At 38.9% G+C, this 22,189-nt stretch overlaps 3 protein-coding genes and 1 long non-coding RNA gene across 4 annotated transcripts in view; all 4 read left to right on the top strand.

The window, feature by feature from the left end:
- The window catches only part of LOC311079165 (uncharacterized protein), a 30,147-nt gene extending 22,205 nt beyond the window's left edge, over positions 1 to 7,942 (top strand). Inside the window, exon 6 of the mRNA XM_084108373.1 lies at positions 6,099 to 7,942. Within this exon, the coding sequence (XP_083964499.1) occupies positions 6,099 to 7,118 (1,020 nt within the window). The 3' untranslated portion in view covers positions 7,119 to 7,942. The remainder of the gene's footprint in view (positions 1 to 6,098) is intronic.
- Positions 1 to 22,189, top strand: part of LOC311079156 (Fc receptor-like protein 5) — a 353,766-nt gene that overhangs the window by 122,910 nt on the left and 208,667 nt on the right. The gene's annotated exons all lie outside the window — the stretch shown is intronic.
- LOC311079216 overlaps positions 1 to 22,189 on the top strand; it is a 246,342-nt gene that overhangs the window by 117,666 nt on the left and 106,487 nt on the right. The gene's annotated exons all lie outside the window — the stretch shown is intronic.
- On the top strand, positions 10,003 to 21,092 carry LOC311078899 (Fc receptor-like protein 5; the record flags this gene model as incomplete). The annotated part of the gene is made up of 8 exons (XM_084107950.1): positions 10,003 to 10,009; positions 11,730 to 12,008; positions 12,107 to 12,391; positions 12,467 to 12,745; positions 12,834 to 13,097; positions 14,016 to 14,306; positions 15,355 to 15,465; positions 20,968 to 21,092. 8 exons carry the CDS (start codon positions 10,003 to 10,005, stop codon positions 21,018 to 21,020), a joined length of 1,569 nt encoding a protein of 522 aa, XP_083964076.1. The 3' UTR covers positions 21,021 to 21,092.

Genomic DNA, 22,189 nt, shown 5'->3' with positions numbered 1-22,189 from the left:
TTTGAGTATGTTCAGCTCCAGGTTGTTGTGACTACACCAGACAGCCAGGTGCTCAACCTCTTGTCTGTAAGCAGACTCATCACCATCCTGGATGAGGCAGGATGGTCATATGCAAACTTCAGGAGCTTGATAGACAGGTCTTTCAGGAGCTTGATAGACAGGTCTTTCAGGAGCTTGATAGACAGGTCTTTACAAGACAGGTCTTGTGCAGTAATGTGTGTAGAGGGAGAAGAGCAGTAGGGAGACAACACAACCCTGAGGAGCGCCAGTGCTGATAGTGAGGGTCTTAGATGTGAGTTTTCCCAGCCTCACCTGTTTGCTCGGCAAGCACACTACAGGGACTTCAGCAAGGGTCCAGTGATGACCTTCAGGTGTGCCAGTACCAGTCTTTTAAATGACTTCATGACCACAAACGTCACAGCAACAGGTCTGTAGTCATTTAGTCCTGTGATTTTTGGTTTCTTGGGTACAGGGATTATGTTGAAGCATTTGAAGCAGGAGGGGACTTCACACAGCTCCAATGATTTGTTGAAGATCAGTGTGAACATGGATGACAGCTGGACAGCACAGGCTTTGAGACAGGCGGGTGAGACACCATCTGGGCTTTTGATTTTTCTCATCTTCTGTTTCCATCCTCCAGGTACAACCTCCTCACAGATATTAAGTGCAGGCTGAGAAGCAGAAGGGGAGAGGAAGGGAGGGAGGAGAGGGTGTTGGTGGTTGTGTTGCGAGACGGTCAGAGCGGGTGTGGGGTGTGAGACAAGGCTTTCAAATCTGTAGTAAAACACAGTCAGATTGTCGACCAACAGTTTATTCTCCACAGGGCTGGGGGATGGTGCCTTGTATCTTCTGATGGCTTTCAGGCCCTTGAACACTGATGCAGGGTTTTTAGCTGAAAACTGTTTTTTAAAGGGGGAATGAAATGCTATTTCATGCATACTGAGTTTTTTACACTGTTAAAGCCGAGGTCCTGACTCTCTGTGGTCATTAAAAATCCCAGGATGTCCTTCGAAAAAGAGTAGGGGTGTAACCCCGGCATCCTGGCCAAATTTGCCCCTTGGCCTCTGTCTATCATGGCCTCCTAATCATCCCCATATACTGATTGGCTTCATCACTGTCTCCTCTCCACCAGTAAGCTGGTGTGTGGTGGGCGTTCTGGCGCAATATGGCTGCCGTCGCATCATCCAAGTGGATGCTGCACATTGGTGGTGGTTGAGGAGATTCCCCCATCTATGTAAAGCGCTTTGAGGTCTCAGAAAAAGCGCTATATAAATGTAACAAATTATTATTATTATTATTATTATTATTAAAGAGTTGGATTCCCATGCTAAACATGGACAAAGTTTAAAAAATTAAATTGTACGTTTGAAGCAGTATTTCTGTGCCAAAAATTCTCCTTCCGGTTTGTCACAAGTTTCGGAAAGTTTTTTTCGAGAATGGGTCTGTGTGACGTCAGCTGGAGCGGAATTTCCTTATACGGGTCGTAAGGGCACTTCTGCCGGAAGGGCGCGGGCGCTCGCGCATCCGTAGACCAGAGAGAGAAGAGAGCCAAAGCAGTTCGCCCATCAAAGCGCTGTGCTCGGCTTTAGGGAAGTCAATGTCTCCAAAGAAGTGTGTTTTTGGTTGCCAAGGCAAGACAACCCTGCACAGATTCCCAAAGAACCCGGCGTTAAGGGACCAGTAGATGGAGTTTGTTTTTCCAGAGCATCAACGGAGTTGTGCAAGACTGTTTGTTCCCTGCATTTCGACGATGATTGTTTTATAAACAAAACCCAGATCGACGGATTTGCAGATCGTCTAATGCTTAAGGATCGAGCAGTCGCAATGATAAAGGTTCGCGGTCGTGCGTTGGAACCGGGCGGTGAGTAAAACTGCTTCAAATGTCTGTGTGTTGTTAGCTCGGCGGGTTAGCACAGCTTTAGCTCCGCCCACACGGCCCGCCTCCAGCCGCTCGTTTTTTTCCGGAAAGACTCGGTACAGCCTATCTTTCTTTTATAAATATAATAAAACTAAAGACTTTTTGGAGATTTGAAGGATGCAATACTACTCTGTAGGTACTCAAGATTAACATGAGATTGACTGAAACTGAGTGTTTCACCCCCCCTTAAAGTTAAATTAGCTCTGCTCAGACTACATATGGATCCTCACTCTACAGAGTTAAAATAACTCTAAAGAAGTGTTAAAGTTAATGAGATAAGTGATTAATTAACTGATGATTTAGCATTGGTAATGAACACCTGCTGTGAAATCAACTGAAAATAAAAGAAGACATTAAATGTTTGGTTCTTGAAATACACCTCTGGTGCAACTCAGACACATCATCAGTGATGTATCCTGGGTTCATTGGGTGTTTCGGGTCTCACAACATCATAAATCCTCGCCCAGATGACTCAGCCAGGGTTGATCAGATCCTGGCTTGTGTCTGGGTAGCTTGTATGATCCACGGATCCCTTCACTCCAAGCATCTTGAGGGCCCTGATGAGTGACTGGCCGACGAATCCTCTGCACCCGACCTCGATGGGATTGCATCGGATCCTCCAACTCCTGCTTCGGCATTCGCCTGCCAGCTCCTCCTACTTGGCCCTCTTCCTCTCAAAAGCCTCCTCCATCCGGTCTTCCCAGGGAACAGTCAACTCCTGCAGGACCACTCGCCTTGAAATTTCTGACACCAGGACAATGTCTATCCTGAGAGTGTTTCAAGATCTCAGCAGAGGACGATTAAACAACTCCATAAACCGCATTACCAGCTCCACTTAGGGGGGCTGGATGCGTGAGAGATAACCACAGTGGACAGTGTGTCGTCTCTCGAGACGCAAACAGATTCACTTCCACTGGGCCGAACCTCTCGCATATCGACTCCACCACGTCGGGGTGAAGTCTCCATTCCCGGGCCTCAGCCTCTGCCTCGACAGGATGTCTGCTCCTTGGTTCTGGTCCCCTGGGTTATACATTGCTCTGACAGACAACAGTTTCCCCTGGGACCACAGGAAGATCTGATGCGCCAGTCTGGATAGAGGGCGCAACCTCAGACATATAAGCTCTGCCCACCAAAGCAGATGTAGTACGGCAGGGTTTGGGGGGCACCGCTGGGACTTTAAAGGAGACATATCATGCTTTTAAATCCTTCCTTTTTACATATAACTCATACATTTGTGGTCTATATAAAGCGGAACTGCAATGCTTGGGTCTGAATTCCTCATTATTATAGCTCCACAGGCCCCTTTTCTACCCCTTTTCTGATGTGCGTCTGAGAGCAACTCGTTTTGGTGCGGTCTTTTTAAATGCAAATGAGACACTTCATACCCCGCCCCCTCTCCAGGTTGTAGCGGTGACACTCGGTTCAACTCCACCCCGTTCGGCCATTTTTGTAGTTTGATAGCAGAGATAGGATTATCTAGCGGCACAGAAACTTTTGGACATCCAAGATTTCTGTCAACACAGAAAACATTTCATCATTGGATAGTTTTTTCGTTTTATTAAAGTGTTGTTTTATGTCAGCTTAATGCCCGGAACGCTTTTCAGAAAAGATAAGGTAACTTATTTAGCACAATTCACACGGTAATTCAGGAAAAAAATATCTCTGAATGCTGCACATGAAACTTTGGTCTTCCGACCTTTTATCACCGTGTCGATTTATTTTGATTAATATGTGCGAGGGAGAAGAGAGCAAGACAGCGCTTAGTTTGGAGACGGTGAAGTCTTGATTACACTTTCACCTGGCTCGGAAGAGAGAGAGAGCGCAGCGCGCGCGCGACCGGGTCTCTCTCTGCTTGTTCTTTCAGTTAAACATGCGCCCTGTCACAAGCGCAGCAGTTCATCTACATTACTCTCACCGATCAAATAAGACTTTGGCGGGCGCTAAAACAAGTTCAATGCAGGAAAAACCCTGTTGTTGCTGAAGTAGTTATCCATGAAGTGCTTCGCGTTCGCGCACACAAAAATGACTTTATGGGTACATTTCCGTGAAAAATAAAACTCAACCAGGCACTTCGAAGAGGTTCTGATGCTGGGAGACGGTGTAATGAAGCGTGTGGGTTACTACATCCAACAACCGAACATTTTGACTTACCCTCTCGCAACCTCTGCATCCTTGAGCTTAGACTACAAAATCACAGCGAGAAATAAACATGGCAGATTGCTCGAAGTGTTGAGCCGGTAGTCAATGTCCTTATTTGGCAGTTCCGCTGCAAATACTGTGACGTAATAGTTCACAAAACGTCATAGATAATAGAAAAATCGGAACCGGTTGAAAAATAAGGCCAAAACAGAATATAAAGATATCAACGAAACACCTGAAGAGACTAATTTTAAATTTTCTATACTTCTAAACACTAAAAATATACAACAAAATGCATTTAAGGGCTAAAAAAGTGGATTTAGCATGATATGTCCCCTTTAAGGGATTACGCAGTGTCTGGGGAGAGATAGCTGGTCAAAGACTCCTCAACACGCGGCATCATCCCATAACCGTTCTCCTTAACCCCCACTTTGTTGCTATAATCCAACACTGGGGGATTAGACAGGCGTGATGAAAATGGCCTGTTCCATGACTTACACAACTCATTGTGTATCATAATCTAGCTGTATTTTTTTCTATTCATTTGTTAATGTTTTCATATACATGCTTTCATGTCATATTTTAATTTTTCAACAATCACTTTCCTAACAGTCTTAAAATATTTTCATTGTCATGATGGACATGTCCCGCCCCCTGCACATGCACTGCCCCAGAGTATGCTACTAGGGTACTTTTTTTTTCTTTCTTTTTTTTTTGAGACCAGTCAATGATCGAAATGAACACACATTCCCATCCCTACTTTACACACCCATTTGCAGTCTATTGTCTAATGTCTGGCTATATATCTGGCCAATATGATAACTAATCTTCATTATTCCTTTATTGTTATTCTTTTGTTTGTATTCAATGTGTAGTTGTGTACTCATTATTTATTGATATGAAAATACCCCAGATCGCATGAAAATCACACACAAACCATATACCACCGTAATCATGTTTATCAGATTCTTTTTTTTTTTTTCTCTCAAGTGTAGAAATGTTTCTTTGGCTTTAATTTTCACAAAGCTCAGAATGAGGTGTAGCAAATGATCTCAAAAGATTATATATATATATATATATATATATATATATATATATATATAACGAATTATATTTAATTATAAACTAATTAATTCATTTTATTATTAATAAAAACATGGTTTTAATCGTAAAAAAATGTCATGTATTGATGGTGAGCAAAGCTAACATGCTACCTAGCCCAAGATGCACCTGCCACCTAGCTGTTATTTTTATGAAAAAAAAAAAAAAAATCAAATAGGAATGCTTACTGAAATCTTATTTTTTCAATAAGGGCATTTGATACAGTTTCAAATGTGAAGTGAGAACTTTGATAAAAGAAATGAGGGATTGAAACAGGGTGAATAGCCAGTCGAATAATTATATAATACAATAAATGTATAATTATAATGCAGACAACATAAAAGCATATGCCATAACCAGGCTGGAGATGTGTGAATGTGTGCAGGAGAGACTGAGACTGAATGGCTCGTTTGCACCACAAAACAATAGAGACAATAGACTGAATAGATGCTTAGAAGATGACAATAAATATCAGTTTGCATTTTAGAGTTTAATCAAAATAAAGTCATATGACATGATCATTAGAAACAAATACAGAGTTTTAGACTGATCATCTTCAGATTTTAAACATAACATGGTCAGACGTGGTTTTAGCTGCAGTGCATTTCTAGATTGATACAATGCCAACTTAAATATTATGTTCATTAAGATATTTCGTAAAAATACATTTCTAATAACTTTACAAAACTTTGAAGCTATTTATAACAATTTTGTTCATTATGACAATAATTAATTATAAATTTACAATAAGCTTTCAAATGAGACCATACTTGTGCTTTTAGTGCAAAGGGTTCATGAACTATATTTGTTTTAGTTTGGTATGCCATTTCTGGGGATTTTTTCAAAAGTGGGGGTGCAGGCTAACAGGTTAACCTAGACATAAAGGCTGCAAATTAATTGGTCATTGTTAATTCATTTATTTATTTATTTTCCTCCACAGTCAGATAACATAGAGCGCCATGCTCTACATGGTCAAAGCTTGAAAGGAAAACCACCTCGCATCTCAGAGAGATACTCACAGGAACTGCGGGAGTTGATCAGACAAATGCTCAGCCGTGACCCTAAAGACAGACCTTCAGCTGATGAGATTCTAGCAAAACCATTCCTGGAAGATGCAGTAAACAGAAATAAGAGAATTCCAGAAGCACTTGAGCAAAGCTTGATGAAGTCTATCAATGCCTTTGAAAAGGCCTACGACAAACACTATAAAGACTTTGAGAAATTAGTTAGTGAGTGGGGAAAAATAACCAATTCACTAGAGTCTGTACATTACAGTGCCACAGCGGGGAGTCTGGCAGGGTCAGTGATCGGGGCAGCTGGAGGAATCACTGCAGTGGTTGGTGCAATTTTGTCACCTTTCACATTAGGAGCATCTCTGATTGTATCACTTGTTGGTGTGGGAGTCGGAGTTGCAGGTGGTGTAACAGGTGCTGCCTCCAACATTACCAATACAGTCAAACAAAAATCACTCCATAAGAGCCTTGAAACATTTAAACAGAACTATGAAAATGTAAAAGAACTGATTCTCTGTTCACTTAGCCTGAGAGAGTTACTGGGAAAATGTTATAAATTCTGTGATTTTGCTAGTACCTCCCCTTCTGATAATGGAAAGATGCCATGGGAGATAGGCAAAAGTACCGTAGATTTTGTCACTGGAATAATGAGTCTGGGTCTGTTGGCTAATTTTATCAGAGTTGCTGTTCAGGCTGCCAAAATCGGGCGAGCAGCAGCAGCAGTCTCAGGAGTTTTGAGTGGACTCTTAGTTTTTGCTGACGTCGCCTTCACAGTGAAAGACTCCAAAGAGATTCATGAGATGAGACAACAGTGGAAAACAGATGATCCAGAAAAGGTAAAATCAGAAGTATTCAAGGCTATTTTGCAGATGAGAAAAATGCATAAAGGCCTTCTCATTGTCTTGGAGGAAATAAAAAAAATTAAAGAGGAAATTCAAAAACGGTAACCCACCCAGAGATGAGAGAAACCAGATATGTATACTACCAGTCAGACTTGCACAACATCTTGTAGATTTGTTAGTGAGCTTGAGTGAGGAAAAAAATGGGTTTAGAGAAAACAGTTTAAGTGTGTAAGCCATTGTACTGAGCCTAACATTTACTTTATGTATTTGTATATAATCTGTACTGTACATATCTACTACTAAACAAACTAATTACATAATGTTTTTTAGAACATACTGGTTTCAGGTATGTGTGTGTGTGTGTGTGTGTGTGTGTGTGTATATATATATATATATATATATATATAGTAGTCAGCATTTGAAGTGGATCAAAAAAGTTCATCAAAGTTGTCCTAGACAAGAACAGGTATTGTTAAAAACTCATGCATAACTTTGATGATAGGTTTTGATCCACTTCAAATGTTGACAACGTTCTGCCCGCTTTGAATCAGAGACAGAGATAAAATAGTGCGGTAAGATAACATAAATGTATTTCAATGAATTAATTATAGCATTTATTTGAATTCATTAGAGAGAGAGAGAGAGAGAGAGATAGAGAGAGAGAGAGAGAGGTGCATCTATCTATCTGTATAGATGTTATAAATTGTTGTTATTTGACCATATTGTGTTTTGTTTAATTATATTTTGGTGAGATGTCCTCTTTATATTATTAATCAGCTAATTTCTTTTTCTCTTATTCTATACTACGTAATCAGGTGACTGTCATATGACTAATTAATTGCTGTTTGAAAAGACTCTGAGTGTGTGTAACCTGTTACCTGTTTTTAAATGCCTATGCCATAATTGAATAAAGTCTTTTTATAAATTTCCTTAAGTTCTCAAGTGCCTTAGCTTGATATGACTTTATGAGTTGAACTAATCCTACATGCAAATAGCACAGGAAAACGGATTCTATACCCCTCTCAACACTTTTTGCATTTCTTGTTTTATGTATGCTTGCATTATTCATGACACACAGAGCACATTTTATAAATCAGTTGTTATATTTTGTTTTTAAAAAAAAGTATTATATTAACTGAGTAACGACAATTTACGGAACTTTAAAGGAGACATATCATGCTTTTAAATCATTCCTTTTTACATATAAATCATACATTTGTAGTCTATATAAAGCGGAACTGCAATGCTTGGGTCTGAATTCCTCATTATTATAGCTCCACAGGACCCTTTTCTACCCCTTTTCTGATGTGCGTCTGAGAGCAACTCGTTTTGGTGCGGTCTCTTTAAATACAATTGAGACACTTCATACCCCGCCCACACTCGGTTCAACTCCACCCCGTTCGGCCATTTTTGTAGTTTGATAGCAGAAATACGATTATGTAGTGGCACAGAAACTTTTTATTCACACGTTATTAACAAAATGTCAACAACGGAAGACTTGTCCAGCCAGCCTTACATGTTCGAGCCAGAGTCGGAGCAGGAGCGAGATGAAAATGAAGACGACGAACCTGTAGAACAACGTCTTCATATGGATGTATCGCAATGGTGTGTTACTGTATTTACACATGAAACTTTGGTCTTCCGACCTTTTACCACCGTGTCGATTTATTTTGATTAATATGTGCGAGGGAGGGAGAGCAAGACAGCGTCTAGTTTGGAGACGGTGAAGTCTTGTTTACACTTTCGCCTGGCTCTGAAGAGAGAGAGAGAGAACGCGCGCGTGACCGGGTCTCTCTCTCTGCTCGTTCTTTCAGTTAAACATGCGTCCTGTAACAAGCGCAGCAGTTCATCTACATTAGACGGTGTAATGAAGCGTGTGGGTTACTACATCCAACAACCGAACATTTTAACTTACCCTCTCGTAACTTCTGCATCCTTTAGCTTGGACTACAAAATTGCAGCGAGAAATAAAAATGGCGGATTGCTCGAAGTGTTGGGCCGGAAGTAAATGTCCTTATTTGGCAGTTCCTGCAAATACTGTGACGTAATAGTTCACAAAACGTCATAGATAATAGAAAAATTGGAACCGGTTGAAAAATATGACCAAAACAGAATATAAAGTTATAAACGAAACACCTGAAGAGAATAATTTGAAATTTTCTATACTTCTAAACACTAAAAATATACAACAAAATGCATTTAAGGGCTAAAAAAGTGGATTTAGCATGATCCCCTTAAAAGGTAAACTACTCTGATTAAAAAAAAAAAAAAAAAGTAACTGGAACTTCTGCAAAAAATAAATAAATAAATAACAGAGTTGTTAAAATTAACCATTTGAACTAAAAAGATTCAGACCCAGCACTAAATTTGAGACAGAGTACCGTTGAATGGAGTGTGGTTGATCATTGCATCCTTGACTATAAATGTATACATTAGTGCTCTTAATCAAATAATTGTACAGTGATTCATTTTTCAGGATTATTTAATGAATAGAAAGGTCAAAATAACTTTATTTTAAATATGTCTTTTTTAATATTATAAATGTATTTACTGTCACTTTTTATCAATCCTTGCTGAATAAAAACAATTCAGTATAACCCATTGTACTGAGCAGAACAATGGGCCTGTTTACGCCTGGTCACTTCATGTGTTTTCTGTGATCGATAGCTATCCGATCGTGAAAAGACCAGGGGTCTGTTTCAGAAAGGAGGTTCAACCAACTCTGAATTAAAGCTTGAACTCTGAGTTGACTTACCTTGAGATGGGAAACTCTGAGTTTTCGGTTACAGAACATCTGAAATTAGTTATTTCAATCAACTCTGAGTTGACTGACTCTGAGTTAAGCGCGTGCACCACAACTATAAAAAGCCATTATCAATGGAGCGCAGATATTATGAGTCACCATGGCAACAGCGCCAGACAAAAAGCATAGACAAAAAGAGGTCTGCATATTTCTCACCAGCAGAACTGGATGTGCTTCTGCAAGCATATGGAGAGTACGAACACATATTATCGGCTCCAGCAGCGAAGGACAGAGAGATAGCTAGGGAGAAAATTGCTTGAGTCAATGCATAAGTTTACATTTTAATTACTGTTATACAGTGTTGGGTGTAATTAATTACCAAGTAATCTAAATACTGTAATTTAATTCGTTTGAAAATGTATATTTTTCTCTCCATTTTGGCCTTCCGTCCACACTGAGACAGCATTATTATCAATGAAAACGAAGCTTTTTTGAAAACGCACTCCAAAGTGGATACATTTGAAAACGTAATCGGTTTCTAACGTAACCTCGGTTCTCTCTAGAAGAGGGAACGAGTATTGCGCAAGTTAGCTTACGCTACGGGTAAAGTCATCTTTTCTCGAGATATGAAGCCAAAAATTATCCTTAATTTTTAATAATTTTGTCAACGCAGCGCGGCAGCCAGCAGACCTAGAGCAGGCTTACTAGCGTGCTCATTGGTTGCCCTGCGGCAGCTGCTTAAGCCTACCAGTGAGCCTGGCGTGACGTCACGCCCAATGAGGGCGCGCACGCTCTTACGCGTCACAGCCCACAGAATAGGGGGGTGGCTAGCGTATAAAAGAAAGGCTCTGCTGTTTCTCTCTCTGTGAAGGGTGAGTTCAACATCATTGTCCTCATAAACTCTCTCTATTTATGATCACAATCACACAACCAATCGAGAGACTGCAGGATCACATGACCCACAGGTGGGACGTTTGCCATTATATATTTTAAACAATAATATCTTAGTAAAAACCCAAAGTAATATTATTGACAAACTATATATAATTTGAAACCTTGCTGAGTGATTTTCAAAATAAATGACAGAGGATCAGTAATTTATCAATTTGCAACTAGAATATTTAATACGCATTAGGCATTTTCAGGCCTTTATTTTGAAATAGCTATGAACATGAAACATCATGAAAGATTGGTAGAAACTCGTTTTCATGTCAACAGTTCAAAAGATAAAACCAATTAAATGTATGTGGAAAAAAGGTCTGAAAAGGTTTTAAATATCATGAAACAAATGATGGATTCTTGATTTGTGATGCGGCGGCGAGCTGTAATGCACATACGTGTTTTTTATGCGTTTATTAAAGGTTGAATTTAAATCAAATACTGCTAAACCGCCCATACTACTTCTCAATAGAAGTCTATTTCATAAATTGTATGAACATTATGGAAATATATGGTTCAGATCACTCTAAACATAATATGGTCATTAACAGAGCTTGGCTGTCATCTAGTGAAAAGGTTTGGCACTGCGCCCGAACTAAATCTCACTGAAATATTTTTTTTTTTCTTGCAATTTTAAAGTAAAACATGTTTTGTAAAATATATATTTTAAATAATTGTTTACATTATGCATTTTCATAAACTAAAACTTCTATAACTTTTTTTTCTGTTTCACTTTCTAAATTTTCACTTCTACAATAATCTTCCAAATGTCTTCTTTAAAACAAGATCAGCCATAGGTCTATATTCCAAATCATTCTTGAATTACAACTATTTATGTTTGGATAGTGATGTTCATGTATATGTGATAAAAGAGGGGTGACAGTGAAGGGTAATGTGGAGCTCAACTCTTTTCTTATGCACTTCTGTATCAGCCACATCTGTTCCAATAAGATGACTGAAGCAATTATTTTAGTACTTTAAATGCTCATGTATTTGAGTCTTGGGGATCTGAATCTGTTGTTGTTCTCCTGCAGATCTAAAGCTGAAGCCTGAACTCACATCAGATCCTGCAGGAGCTGCACTGACTGGAAACACAGTGACTTTGACCTGTCGCATGGATCCGTCCACTGGAAACTGGGACTCTTACAGGTACAAACACACACTGAACCCTGAGACAGAGAAGACAGAAACAAACTCCCACAGCCTGAAGATTGATTCAGTGTCTGATGGAGGCCAGTGCTGGTGTAGAGCTGGAAGAGGGAAACCAGTCTATTACACACAATACAGTGATGCACTGTGGGTAAATGTCACAGGTGAGAGAGACTGTAGTGTGTGACGCAACAAATACAGATCAGAGACAATATCTACACAACTTCTGAAACTATAAATGCAATAATCTGTGTTTGTACAGAGAGTCCTAAAGCTGTGCTGACGGTGCGACCTGATGAACGAGTGTTTAGAGGAGAAACAGTCACTCTCAGATGTGATATAAAGTGGGCAGGAGACACTGAGTGGACATACAGATGGGAAATAGAGGGAACCAACAACCAATATAAAAACACTGTCAGCCGAACCTCAACACAAGAGTTGAACATCAGCAGTGTTGATCTCTCTCACCGCGGTAAATACACCTGTACAGGACAGATACACACTCAAAGCTCTCAGCGCAGTGATGCTGTTACACTGACTGTCTCAGGTGAGTGTGTGTTTGTTGTGATCAGCTTCTCCATCAGTTTCTCTACGGCTCTGTAACTCGTGATGTTTTGTTCAGCTGAAGCTCAGGCATCAGTGCGAGTGTCTCCACAGCCGTGGCTGACTGAAGGAGAATCAGTGACTCTGACCTGTGAGGTTTCAGGCTCCTCTGAAGGCTGGACGTTCAGCTGGTTCAGAGATCATGATCATCTGTCAGACAGCAGCAGAGGAGCTGGAGGATCTTACACTCTCAGTCCTGCTGCTCTACAGCACACAGGAGTTTATACGTGCAGAGCAGAGAGAGGACGACCAGCCTATTACACACACAACAGCAGCTCACACACACTGTGGATCACTGGTGAGGGTTCCTGCTTGTGCTCATCTGGATCTGTGTTTCACTGCAGTCTCTGTGCTGTCAGTTTTGATGGAGATTTTCCTCTTTTCAGGAGTTTCTGCTTCAGTGTCTCTGGTCATCAATCCCAGCAGAAGTCAACACTTCTCATCCGACTCTCTCTCTGTGAGCTGTGAGGATCAGAGTAACTCTGCTGGATGGACAGTGAGAAGATACACAGACAAAGACACACAAACTTGTGCAAATCAAACAGGATCTGGATGTGTAATGGACTCTCTCAGCACATCTGACACTGGAGTGTACTGGTGTGAGTCTGAATCTGGAGAGAAACGGCGTCCTCGAAACATCACTGTACATGGTGAGTCCAATCACGCTTACAACTATAAAACACAATAAATAACAATCTGTTCAAGATTAAAAATTAATATAATTGAGAATTCAGTCATATGATTATGCATAAACTAACTGAATATCAGAATACTGCACAGTGAATATCAAGATTTAAACTCTATAATAAAATAAAATATTCAGAATTTTGGGATTGGTATTTTTGTTTTGGAAATATGTTTTTTCACCAGGGCTGGTTTTTATTTGATCAAAAATGCATGAAAACATTAATTTTCTAGTATTATTACATATGAAATGTAATATAAAAAAATAAAAACAATTAAAAAAATATATATATATGAAGAGTTCAGATGCAAAAGCCTCTAAGTGCCATCTGAAATTTCCTTCTAGAATGATCATTTGTATCAAGCTTGTATGTTTATGTTCAGTTATTTAACTTTAATGGCAATGAAAATGACCTATTAATTGTAATTAAAGTGAAATTACTGAACTTAAACATACGAGCTTGAAAGAAATGCTCATTTTAGAAGAAAATTTCAGATGGCACTTAGAGGCTTTTGCATCTGAACTCTTCATATATATATATTGTAAAGTGTAATTTATTCAAAGCTGAATGTTCAGCATCATTACTCCAGTCTTCAGTGTCACATGATCCTTCAGAAATCATTCTAATATGATGATTTATGATCACTATCAATGTTGAAAAAAAAATTGTGGGAAACGTGATGCTTTTTTCTTCTTTGATGAATAGAAAGTTTGAAGAACAGCATTTATTTGAAATATAAATCTTTTGTAACATTTTTTTTGATCAATGTGTCACATTTGATCATGAATCCTTGCTGAATAAAAGTTTCTCAGATTAAAGGTAGTGAACATTTTGACCCTCCAGATCTTATTAATAATTGAAGTGTGGCTCTGATTAACACAGCCTGTATCGTCACTACATCTGTTGATGTATTTCTTGTGTTTGTAGACGGTGAGGTGATTCTGGAGAGTTCTGTTGATCCTGTGATTGAGGGAGAGACTCTGACTCTACACTGTTTACATCGATCTACAAACTCCCCGATCCTCAGCGCTGATTTCTATAAAGACGGATCACTGATCCAGAATCAGACGACAGGAGAGATGAGCATCACTACTGTCTCAAAGTCACATGAGGGTTTCTACTACTGTAAAACAGAGAGAGGACAGTCACTCCACAGCTGGATCTCAGTCAGAGGTTATTTTATTCATGAGCATCTGATGAGATACGCCACACTATTCATATATATGAGTCTCTGTCTCTTATTTCTGCTGGAGACAATCAGGTATTGACAAATACAAAGTTCTGTCATGAAACTCTAGATGGCGCTGGCTGACCGGTCTTTAACTCAGTCTGCAATCACATCATTCTCTATAGGGCACAGCTGATTGGTTCCTGCTGTATCAGCAGCCAATGAGCTTGCACGCTTTCAGAAACCCTCCACCTTCCCCAGCTCCACCTGTATAGATCTGCTACGGGTAATTCATGTGTTTTGTAGCAGATCTATTCCTTCAAGACCGAACATATCAACATTGTCATATCCATTACCATGCCAAACACTCAGAGAGTTCATGACAGAACTGTGAAGTTGAACTCTCAAATCACATGCAAAATATGCAGAAATATAGTGAAATCAACACCTTATAAAAAACATCACTCAATTCAATGAAATCAAGAGACTGTGAGAGACTTTCCTGTTAAAATCTGACTTTTCATAAATTCAGTTTGTCATTTGAAAGCAGGAATGAATCTGATTGTGCTCATATATGTTCAGTGTCTGAAGAGGAAAAATAAAAATGTACGTATCTCTTAAACATTAAAATGAATAACTTTTAATATACTATGATGTCATCATTTACTCCCCCTCATGTCATTCCAATAGTGTTTGACTTTCTTTATTCTGTGGATCATATAAGAATGTATTTGGAAGTTGTTATTTTTCTCCATACAATGAAACTAAAAGTTCCTTCAAAATATCTTTTATTTTCCACACAAGAAAGAAATTCGAACAGGTTTGAACAACATGAAGGTCAGTAAATTTGGCAGAATATATATTTGTGAATGAACTCTTCCTTTAACACAGAGCTGTAAGAGGGAATGGTGGTGGAATAATGTGAGACCGGAGGAAAAATATTTCAAAGCTTTTATATTCACTCACAAACTTTGGGTTCCTCGAGAAACTTTCTGAAAGCCCTTCAGAGCTCTGTAATGTTGCTCAATAATGTTCTTGTGTTTCTGTTTTCAGTGTCACGTTCAGGTCAGATTTCTGTCCTCAAAATCCTCAGTTCTCTTCTGGCCGCTTCTCCGCATCTGCTAGCGACAGTCGTGCTGCTTTACAAGTGTTACAGAGCGAGAGGTAACACTTCAGTCTGATCTCTCTCTCTCTCTCTCTCTCTCTCTCTCTCTCTCTCTCTCTCTCTCTCTCTCTCTCTCTCTCTCTCTCTCTCTCTCTCTCTCTCTCTGCGTGTGCGCATGTGCGGGCGTCTGAGGAGTGTGTGAGCGTTGGAGCGAGTTGCTGCGTGTGTGAGTGAGTTGGAATTTATTATTTTTTTCTCTCTCTTTCCTTTTTCCTTTTTTGTTTTGTTTAGTATATATTATTTGTCGCCGCTTTCTTCACCTAAGGGTGGAAAATGGGGACAAATTCAGATGGTTGTGCTCTTTTAACCGCTCAACACGGGTGCAAATGTTTACCTGATGAGTCCATTACAGTTGAGGATTGTCTAGTTGCGATCAGCAGAGAAGTTGGGGCTTGTAATATTGTGTCTGCATCAAGGATGAACAAGGCGTTTGTTGTTTTTTTGAAAGAAGTTTCTTTGGTTCAGCATTTAGTTGAATTTGGTTTATCCGTTAGAGATACTTTTTTATCAGTTTTGCCTTTGTCGAATCCTTCAAAGAAGGTTATCCTTTCGAATGTGCCCCCGTTCATTACCAAAGATTAACTCGAGCGGTTGTTAGGACGTTATGGTAAACTAGTGGGGCCAATAAAAATGATCCCTTTAGGATTAAAAAATCCAGAACTCAAACATGTGATGTCATTTAGACGTCAGACTTTCATGATCCTGAACGCCGAATTTCAATCTTTGAACACGTCAGCGAAAACCACTGTGCTGGGTAAAGATTATACCATTTACATCAGTACTGAATCAATGAGGTGTTTTACTTGTGGGAAGTATGGTCATACAAAACTGGTTTGTTCAAGGAATGAGGAGGCTAACATTAATGTGAATGAGCTTAATCCTTCTGCGGAACAATTACCTTCTGTTCCAGTAAATGATGAAGGTGGAATAAATAACAGTGACAGAATTGATCAGGTAATTGATGCGGTTTCTTTCTCTAAAGATGGAGTAAGTGCGAACGAGCCTATAATGAATGAGCACGTTGATGATGTGGAACATTCTTCCGTGAATACCGTTGTATGTGTAAATGACAGCACAGTGAGTGCTGAAGTTGAGCGCGCTGACGCAGATCCCGCCGGCGCGATCGGTGAACCGGAGCGACCAGTAGAGCGGGCTGAGCTGAGCTCGTGATGCCTGACGGCGAGTTGGTCGATTCGCAGGCATCAGGATTTAGCCTGTCTCAGGGCGATGCTGGTATGTTGATGCAAGGAAGTGAAGTTCAGTCAATGGATTCTGATAGTGACACTTCTGATATAGCAGAACATCTTGCTATGGTAAATTCTCAGGGTAGTTCTGAAGGTAATGGTCAGTGGTCTTAAATTAAAACATCCCTATTATACAGTTCGCCAAATTAATGATTTTTTAGACCATACCTTTAACCAGAGAGGACCAAAAATTGAAAAATACTTCCCAGACTTACAACTCTTTGTTGATTCATGTGCAATGGCGTTAAGAAAGGCAACAATGGAGGAGCTTGCTCAGCCTAAACGCTATAGGCTCAAAAAATACCTGAGCACTGTTAAAAAAAATTTAAAAACTCGTTATAAATATTATATATGGTCATGATTGTCAGTTTATTTTTGGGGGTTTTTGGATACCTTAGCATTATATTTTCCATGGCATTCATAAATATTGGATCCTTTAACATCAATGGATGTCGGGATACAACAAAGAGATTTGCTCTTTTTAATTATTTACAATTAAAAAAGGCAGATAGTATTATGCTCCAAGAGACTCATTCTGATTTGAGGAATCAGACACAGTGGAATTGTGATTGGAAGGGAAATATTTTGATGAGCCACGGGACTAATTTTAGTGCTGGCGTTGCTATACTTTTTTCTCCATGTGTCTGTAATCAACCAGTTATGTTTGAGATAATACCTGGTCGACTTTTAAGAGCAGATATTATGGTTGGACAAGCAAGTTTTTCTTTTTTTAATGTATATGCTCCTAATGTTGGACGAGAGCGTAAGATATTTTTAAAAAAAATGTCAGATGCTTTGTCACAGTGCCCACAGGATAATGTTGTAGTAGTAGGAGGTGACTTTAACTGCACAATAAATCCTGATTTAGACAGAAATCATGATGAACCTCACTCAGGTTCTGCAGAAGTTTTAAAAAATGTTATTGGATATCATGATTTTGTTGATTTATGGAGAGATAGTTTTCCTGGGGTCAAACAGTATACCTGGTTAAAAGCTAACTTAAATTCTTTGTCTGGAGCGAGACTTGACCGATTTTATGTTGCTAAGAGTAATAGTGGTAGGTTTTACAATAGCCTAATAGCACCATCTTTTTTATCTGACCACCATTATATCTCTGTAGCTGTTTCTGTCCTGTCTTCTAAAACTCAAAAATCACACTGGCACTTCAACAACAGATTATTGCAGGATCACTCTTTTATTCACTCTTTTGGCTTTTTTTGGCAATCTTGGAGAGAGGAGAGATGTAGTTTTCCTTTATTGAGTCAATGGTGGGACATAGGCAAAGTGCATATCAAGTTGTTTTGCCAACAATATACTGCCCATAACACCAGAACTCTTAAAGAAAAAATGAGATCACTTGAAGAAGACATTCTGAGACAAAGTAGCCATGGTGACTCTGCTGACTCCATTGAGAGGAATAAATTCCTTCTTAAGACTTTGTTGGAGGAGCAAGGAAAAGTAGCCCTCTTAAGGACTAGATATTCTCAATTAAATGAAATGGACGCTCCCTCTGCATTCTTCTTTGGTCTTGAAAAAAAACCAAGAGAACATAAGTATTTTCATAAACTGAATTTACCACAGGGTGGTGTGACAACTGACCAGCAGGAAATCCGTACTCATGCACTTTCCTTTTATGAGGACCTCTACCGTGCTGAACCATGTGACCGATCAAATTTTTATGTGATCTACCGCAGTTATCAGAGGAAGATCAACTTATCCTTGAGAACCCTATATCCTTTGCTGAACTTTCTCTTGCCGTCCAGGAGCTGAGCCCTGGGAAGTCGCCTGGTCTTGATGGTCTTTCAGCAGAATTTTATCGTGCCTGCTGGAATGTGATTGGAGAGGACTTGTATGCAGTCTTTCTGGAAAGTTTTAACCGAGGGAAACTTCCAACGAGTTGTCGGAGGGCAATCATAACGTTGATTCCAAAAAAAGGGGATCTTGGGTTCCTTAAAAACTGGCGACCTGTGTCACTGATCTGTGTTGATTTTAAGATTTTATCTAAAACATTGACTAATAGACTTAAAAAATATATGACAAATGTAATCCATGAAGATCAGTCATTTTGTGTCCCTAAACGTACAATTTTTGATAATCTGTTTCTCGTAAGAGACATTATTACAGTTGCACAAAGACACAAATTGGACATTGGATTTCTATCCTTGGATCAGGAAAAAGCTTTCGACAGGGTGGACCATCATTATTTGTTTAAGACCCTTGAAGCTTTTGGTTTTGGTACACAATTTATTTCTCTTGTCAAGCTACTGTACAGTGACATTTACAGTATGATACGAATTAATGGGTCTTTAACTAGGCCTTTCTCTGTGACCAGGGGAATAAGACAAGGATGTCCTCTGTCTAGTCTTCTGTACTCTATTTCTAGTGAACCTTTGTTAGTAATGCTGAGGAAACAGCTGTGTGGTATTGGTGTCCCAGGTTTTCCAGAAATAGTCCCATTGAAACTAACATCTTACGCAGATGATGTGACAGTAATAATTAAGAGCACTGATGATGTTACAAAACTTATTTATTGTTTGAACAAGTATCAGAAAGCTACATCTGCTCGTATTAACTGGGATAAATGTGCATCCTTGTTGCTGGGAGACTGGTTGGATATAGGACCTCCTCGATTACCACAACAGTGTAAATGGTTTCAAGATGGATTTAAAGTACTTGGTGTGTTTTTTGGGACAGCTCAATACACTGAAGAGAACTGGGAGGGATTAGCAAATCGGGTGATCGGCAGATTACAAAAATGTCGATGGCTTCTCCCACAGCTCTCCTTCAGAGGGAGGTGCTTGATTATCAATAATCTGGCTGCCTCAATGCTATGGCATATAGTAACTGTTTTAAATCCTCCTAAGGAATTGCTTACCGTCATTCAAAAAGCTTTTGTGGATTTTTTTTGGAACGGTCACCATTGGCTTATTCCTGGTATACTTTACCTTCCTGTGGCTGAGGGAGGTCAAGGACTAATACATATAGAGTCAAAAATATTAGGAATGAGATTACAAACATTACAGAGGATTATGTATTGTTCTGCTCCTTTACGATGGGTTTCATTTGGGTTGTCTATATTAACAGATTTAGGCGGGATAGGCCTTGATAAACAGTTGTTTTTAATGGAAAAGCCCTTTGCGGAAAAGGCACGTTGTTTCTTTCCTAACTTTTACATGTCAGTAATTAAATCATGGACATATTTAAACTTTACAAGAACAGAAGATGTGCACTATGGGGTTTCAGAACCCTTGTTTTTTAATCCCCTTATAAAACTACCATCTAATTTGTCTTGTTTTGTTCCACAGTTTTTAAATGCTGGGGTCAGTAAAGTTATGGATTTAATTGATTTGACACAATGCCAGTGGCGAACTGTGTTATCACTTGCTGCACAGGTTAAAATTAAATCTCTGAGAACTATGGATAGAATAATCAAGTGTATTAGGGATGCTTTTCCCCCTGCATTAATGTCCTTTATAAACTCAGCCCTGGTAGATGGTTTTACACCTCAGAACTTCCCTGAGCTGAAGGTGACCCCTAAAGATGAGAGAGTTGGGGGTAATATAAACCAGAATACATTGTTGAAGGCATATGGGGATTTGTTTTTTCATGATGTGGCAAAGAAAAATCTTTATTATATTTGTGTCAAATCTGTGCATGTTGGGCATTTGCAAGGAAAAACAGATACTAAATGGAGGGCTAAGATCTCTATTTGTGAAGAAGTACATCCATCATGGAGAGTATTATATTCCTATTTTCCTATTATTCCTATTTCGAAGCGATGTGGAGATCTTCAGTGGAGGGTACTTCATTGTGCTATAGCCTCAAATAGCTTGGTTTCAAAATTTAATAAGATTGTTTTATTATGTCCCTTCTGTAATGCTCATGATACTGTTTTTCATATGTTTTTTGAATCTCCAAGACTTGGTCCTGTATTTATAATACTTGAAAAGTTGATCACAAAATTAGGTTTTTCATACAGAAATACCTTTTGTACTGGGATATAAATATAGAAGGTCATTGCAACAACAATGTGTCCTTGCCAATTTTTTAATTGGCCAAGCTAAGTTAGCCATTTTGAAATTTTTTTTGGTAATTGTTTTGGAAATGTATTCGTTTTGTAAATTGTTTTAAAAATCCCTTAATTGTTATAAATAAAAAAAAAGGGGGGTTTGAAAGTCTCTCTCCCTCTCTCCCTCTCTCTCTCTCTCTCTCTCTCTCTCTATCTCTCTCTGAATCAATGATTTATGTGTATTTCAGTTTCATCTGCTGAAGACCAGAGTCAGTACGCCGTAACAGAGGAAGAAACTTAATCTGATATTAAAGAGTTAATTCTGTCCACATGTTTGAATGTTCTGTCAGCATTTATTTGTCCTTTAACATGGTCTGAAAATATTGTAGTTCGTTCATCTTTACATAAGCTTTATATTTGTCATGACCTTGTGTTGTTATTCTGTTAGTGAAAGCTTGACAATGATACTGTTGCTTGTTCTTGTTCGCTTGTTTGAGTAATTACATAACATAGTTTTATTCTGTATCAAATGTTCTGTATAAATGAATAACTTTTGAAATTAAGCGTTTATTTGAGGCGTTTTTCTTGTTTTTTCACATTTGTAAACCAGCATCTAATTAAAAAACAATGTCTTAATGTTTCAGTCATAATTGAACAATAAATGAAATTGTCTGCTAATGAATTGGAAAAGGTTGACACTTTTAAATACCTGGGCATATGGTTTGATCAAAGATTAACATGGGCAGTGCATATACAAAAAATAATTGATAAATGCAAGAAAACTATAAATGTAATGAGGTGTCTATGCAGAGTTGAGTGGGGAGCAATTTACACAGGATTGACCAGGTCAGTATTAGATTATGCGTAATATATGAGTCTGCAGGCAAAACGTTGTTGAGTAAGTTGGATGTGATACAAAATCAAGCATTAAAATTTGTGCTGTGGTGCTGTCAAAACTACACCAGTGACAGCTATCCAGGTGGAGATGGGAGAAATGCCTCTTCATCTTAGAAGAGATCAGCTGGCCCTTGTGTACTGGGCAAACTTGAGGGGTCATAATGGAAATCATATGAGTCAGTCAGTTTTGAAGCAATGCCAAGAGCGTGGAAATGCTCAAGTCAGAAGTTTTGGTTGGGTGATCAATGATAAGGTAAATTAAATGGGGTTTAATGATCTGAAAGTAAATACTACTGTACCTTTCCCAGTTGCTCCACCATAGGATTATAAAGAAATGTCTTGATTTGCGGTTGTTAGAAGAAAAGCAAGAAATTGGCATGGACAAGTATAGGGTGCAGATATATTTAATGGAGAGGTATAGAGAGGATTTAATTATATATACAGATACATCTAAACAGATTGATAAAAGAATGGGGGTAGCAAAGAAAGGCAGTAATTGCTTCAGATTCAAGCTCAGCTTTGATCAGCATCAAGACTTATCAGTCAAAATTCCCATGTAGATATTGAGGTTAA

This window comes from Abramis brama, assembly GCF_963993115.1.
Source record: "Abramis brama genome assembly, chromosome: 3".
Classification (NCBI taxonomy): Eukaryota; Metazoa; Chordata; class Actinopteri; order Cypriniformes; family Leuciscidae; genus Abramis; species Abramis brama.
The sequence above is the reverse complement of the archived record's forward strand: the minus strand, read 5'-3'. Positions and strand labels throughout refer to the sequence as shown.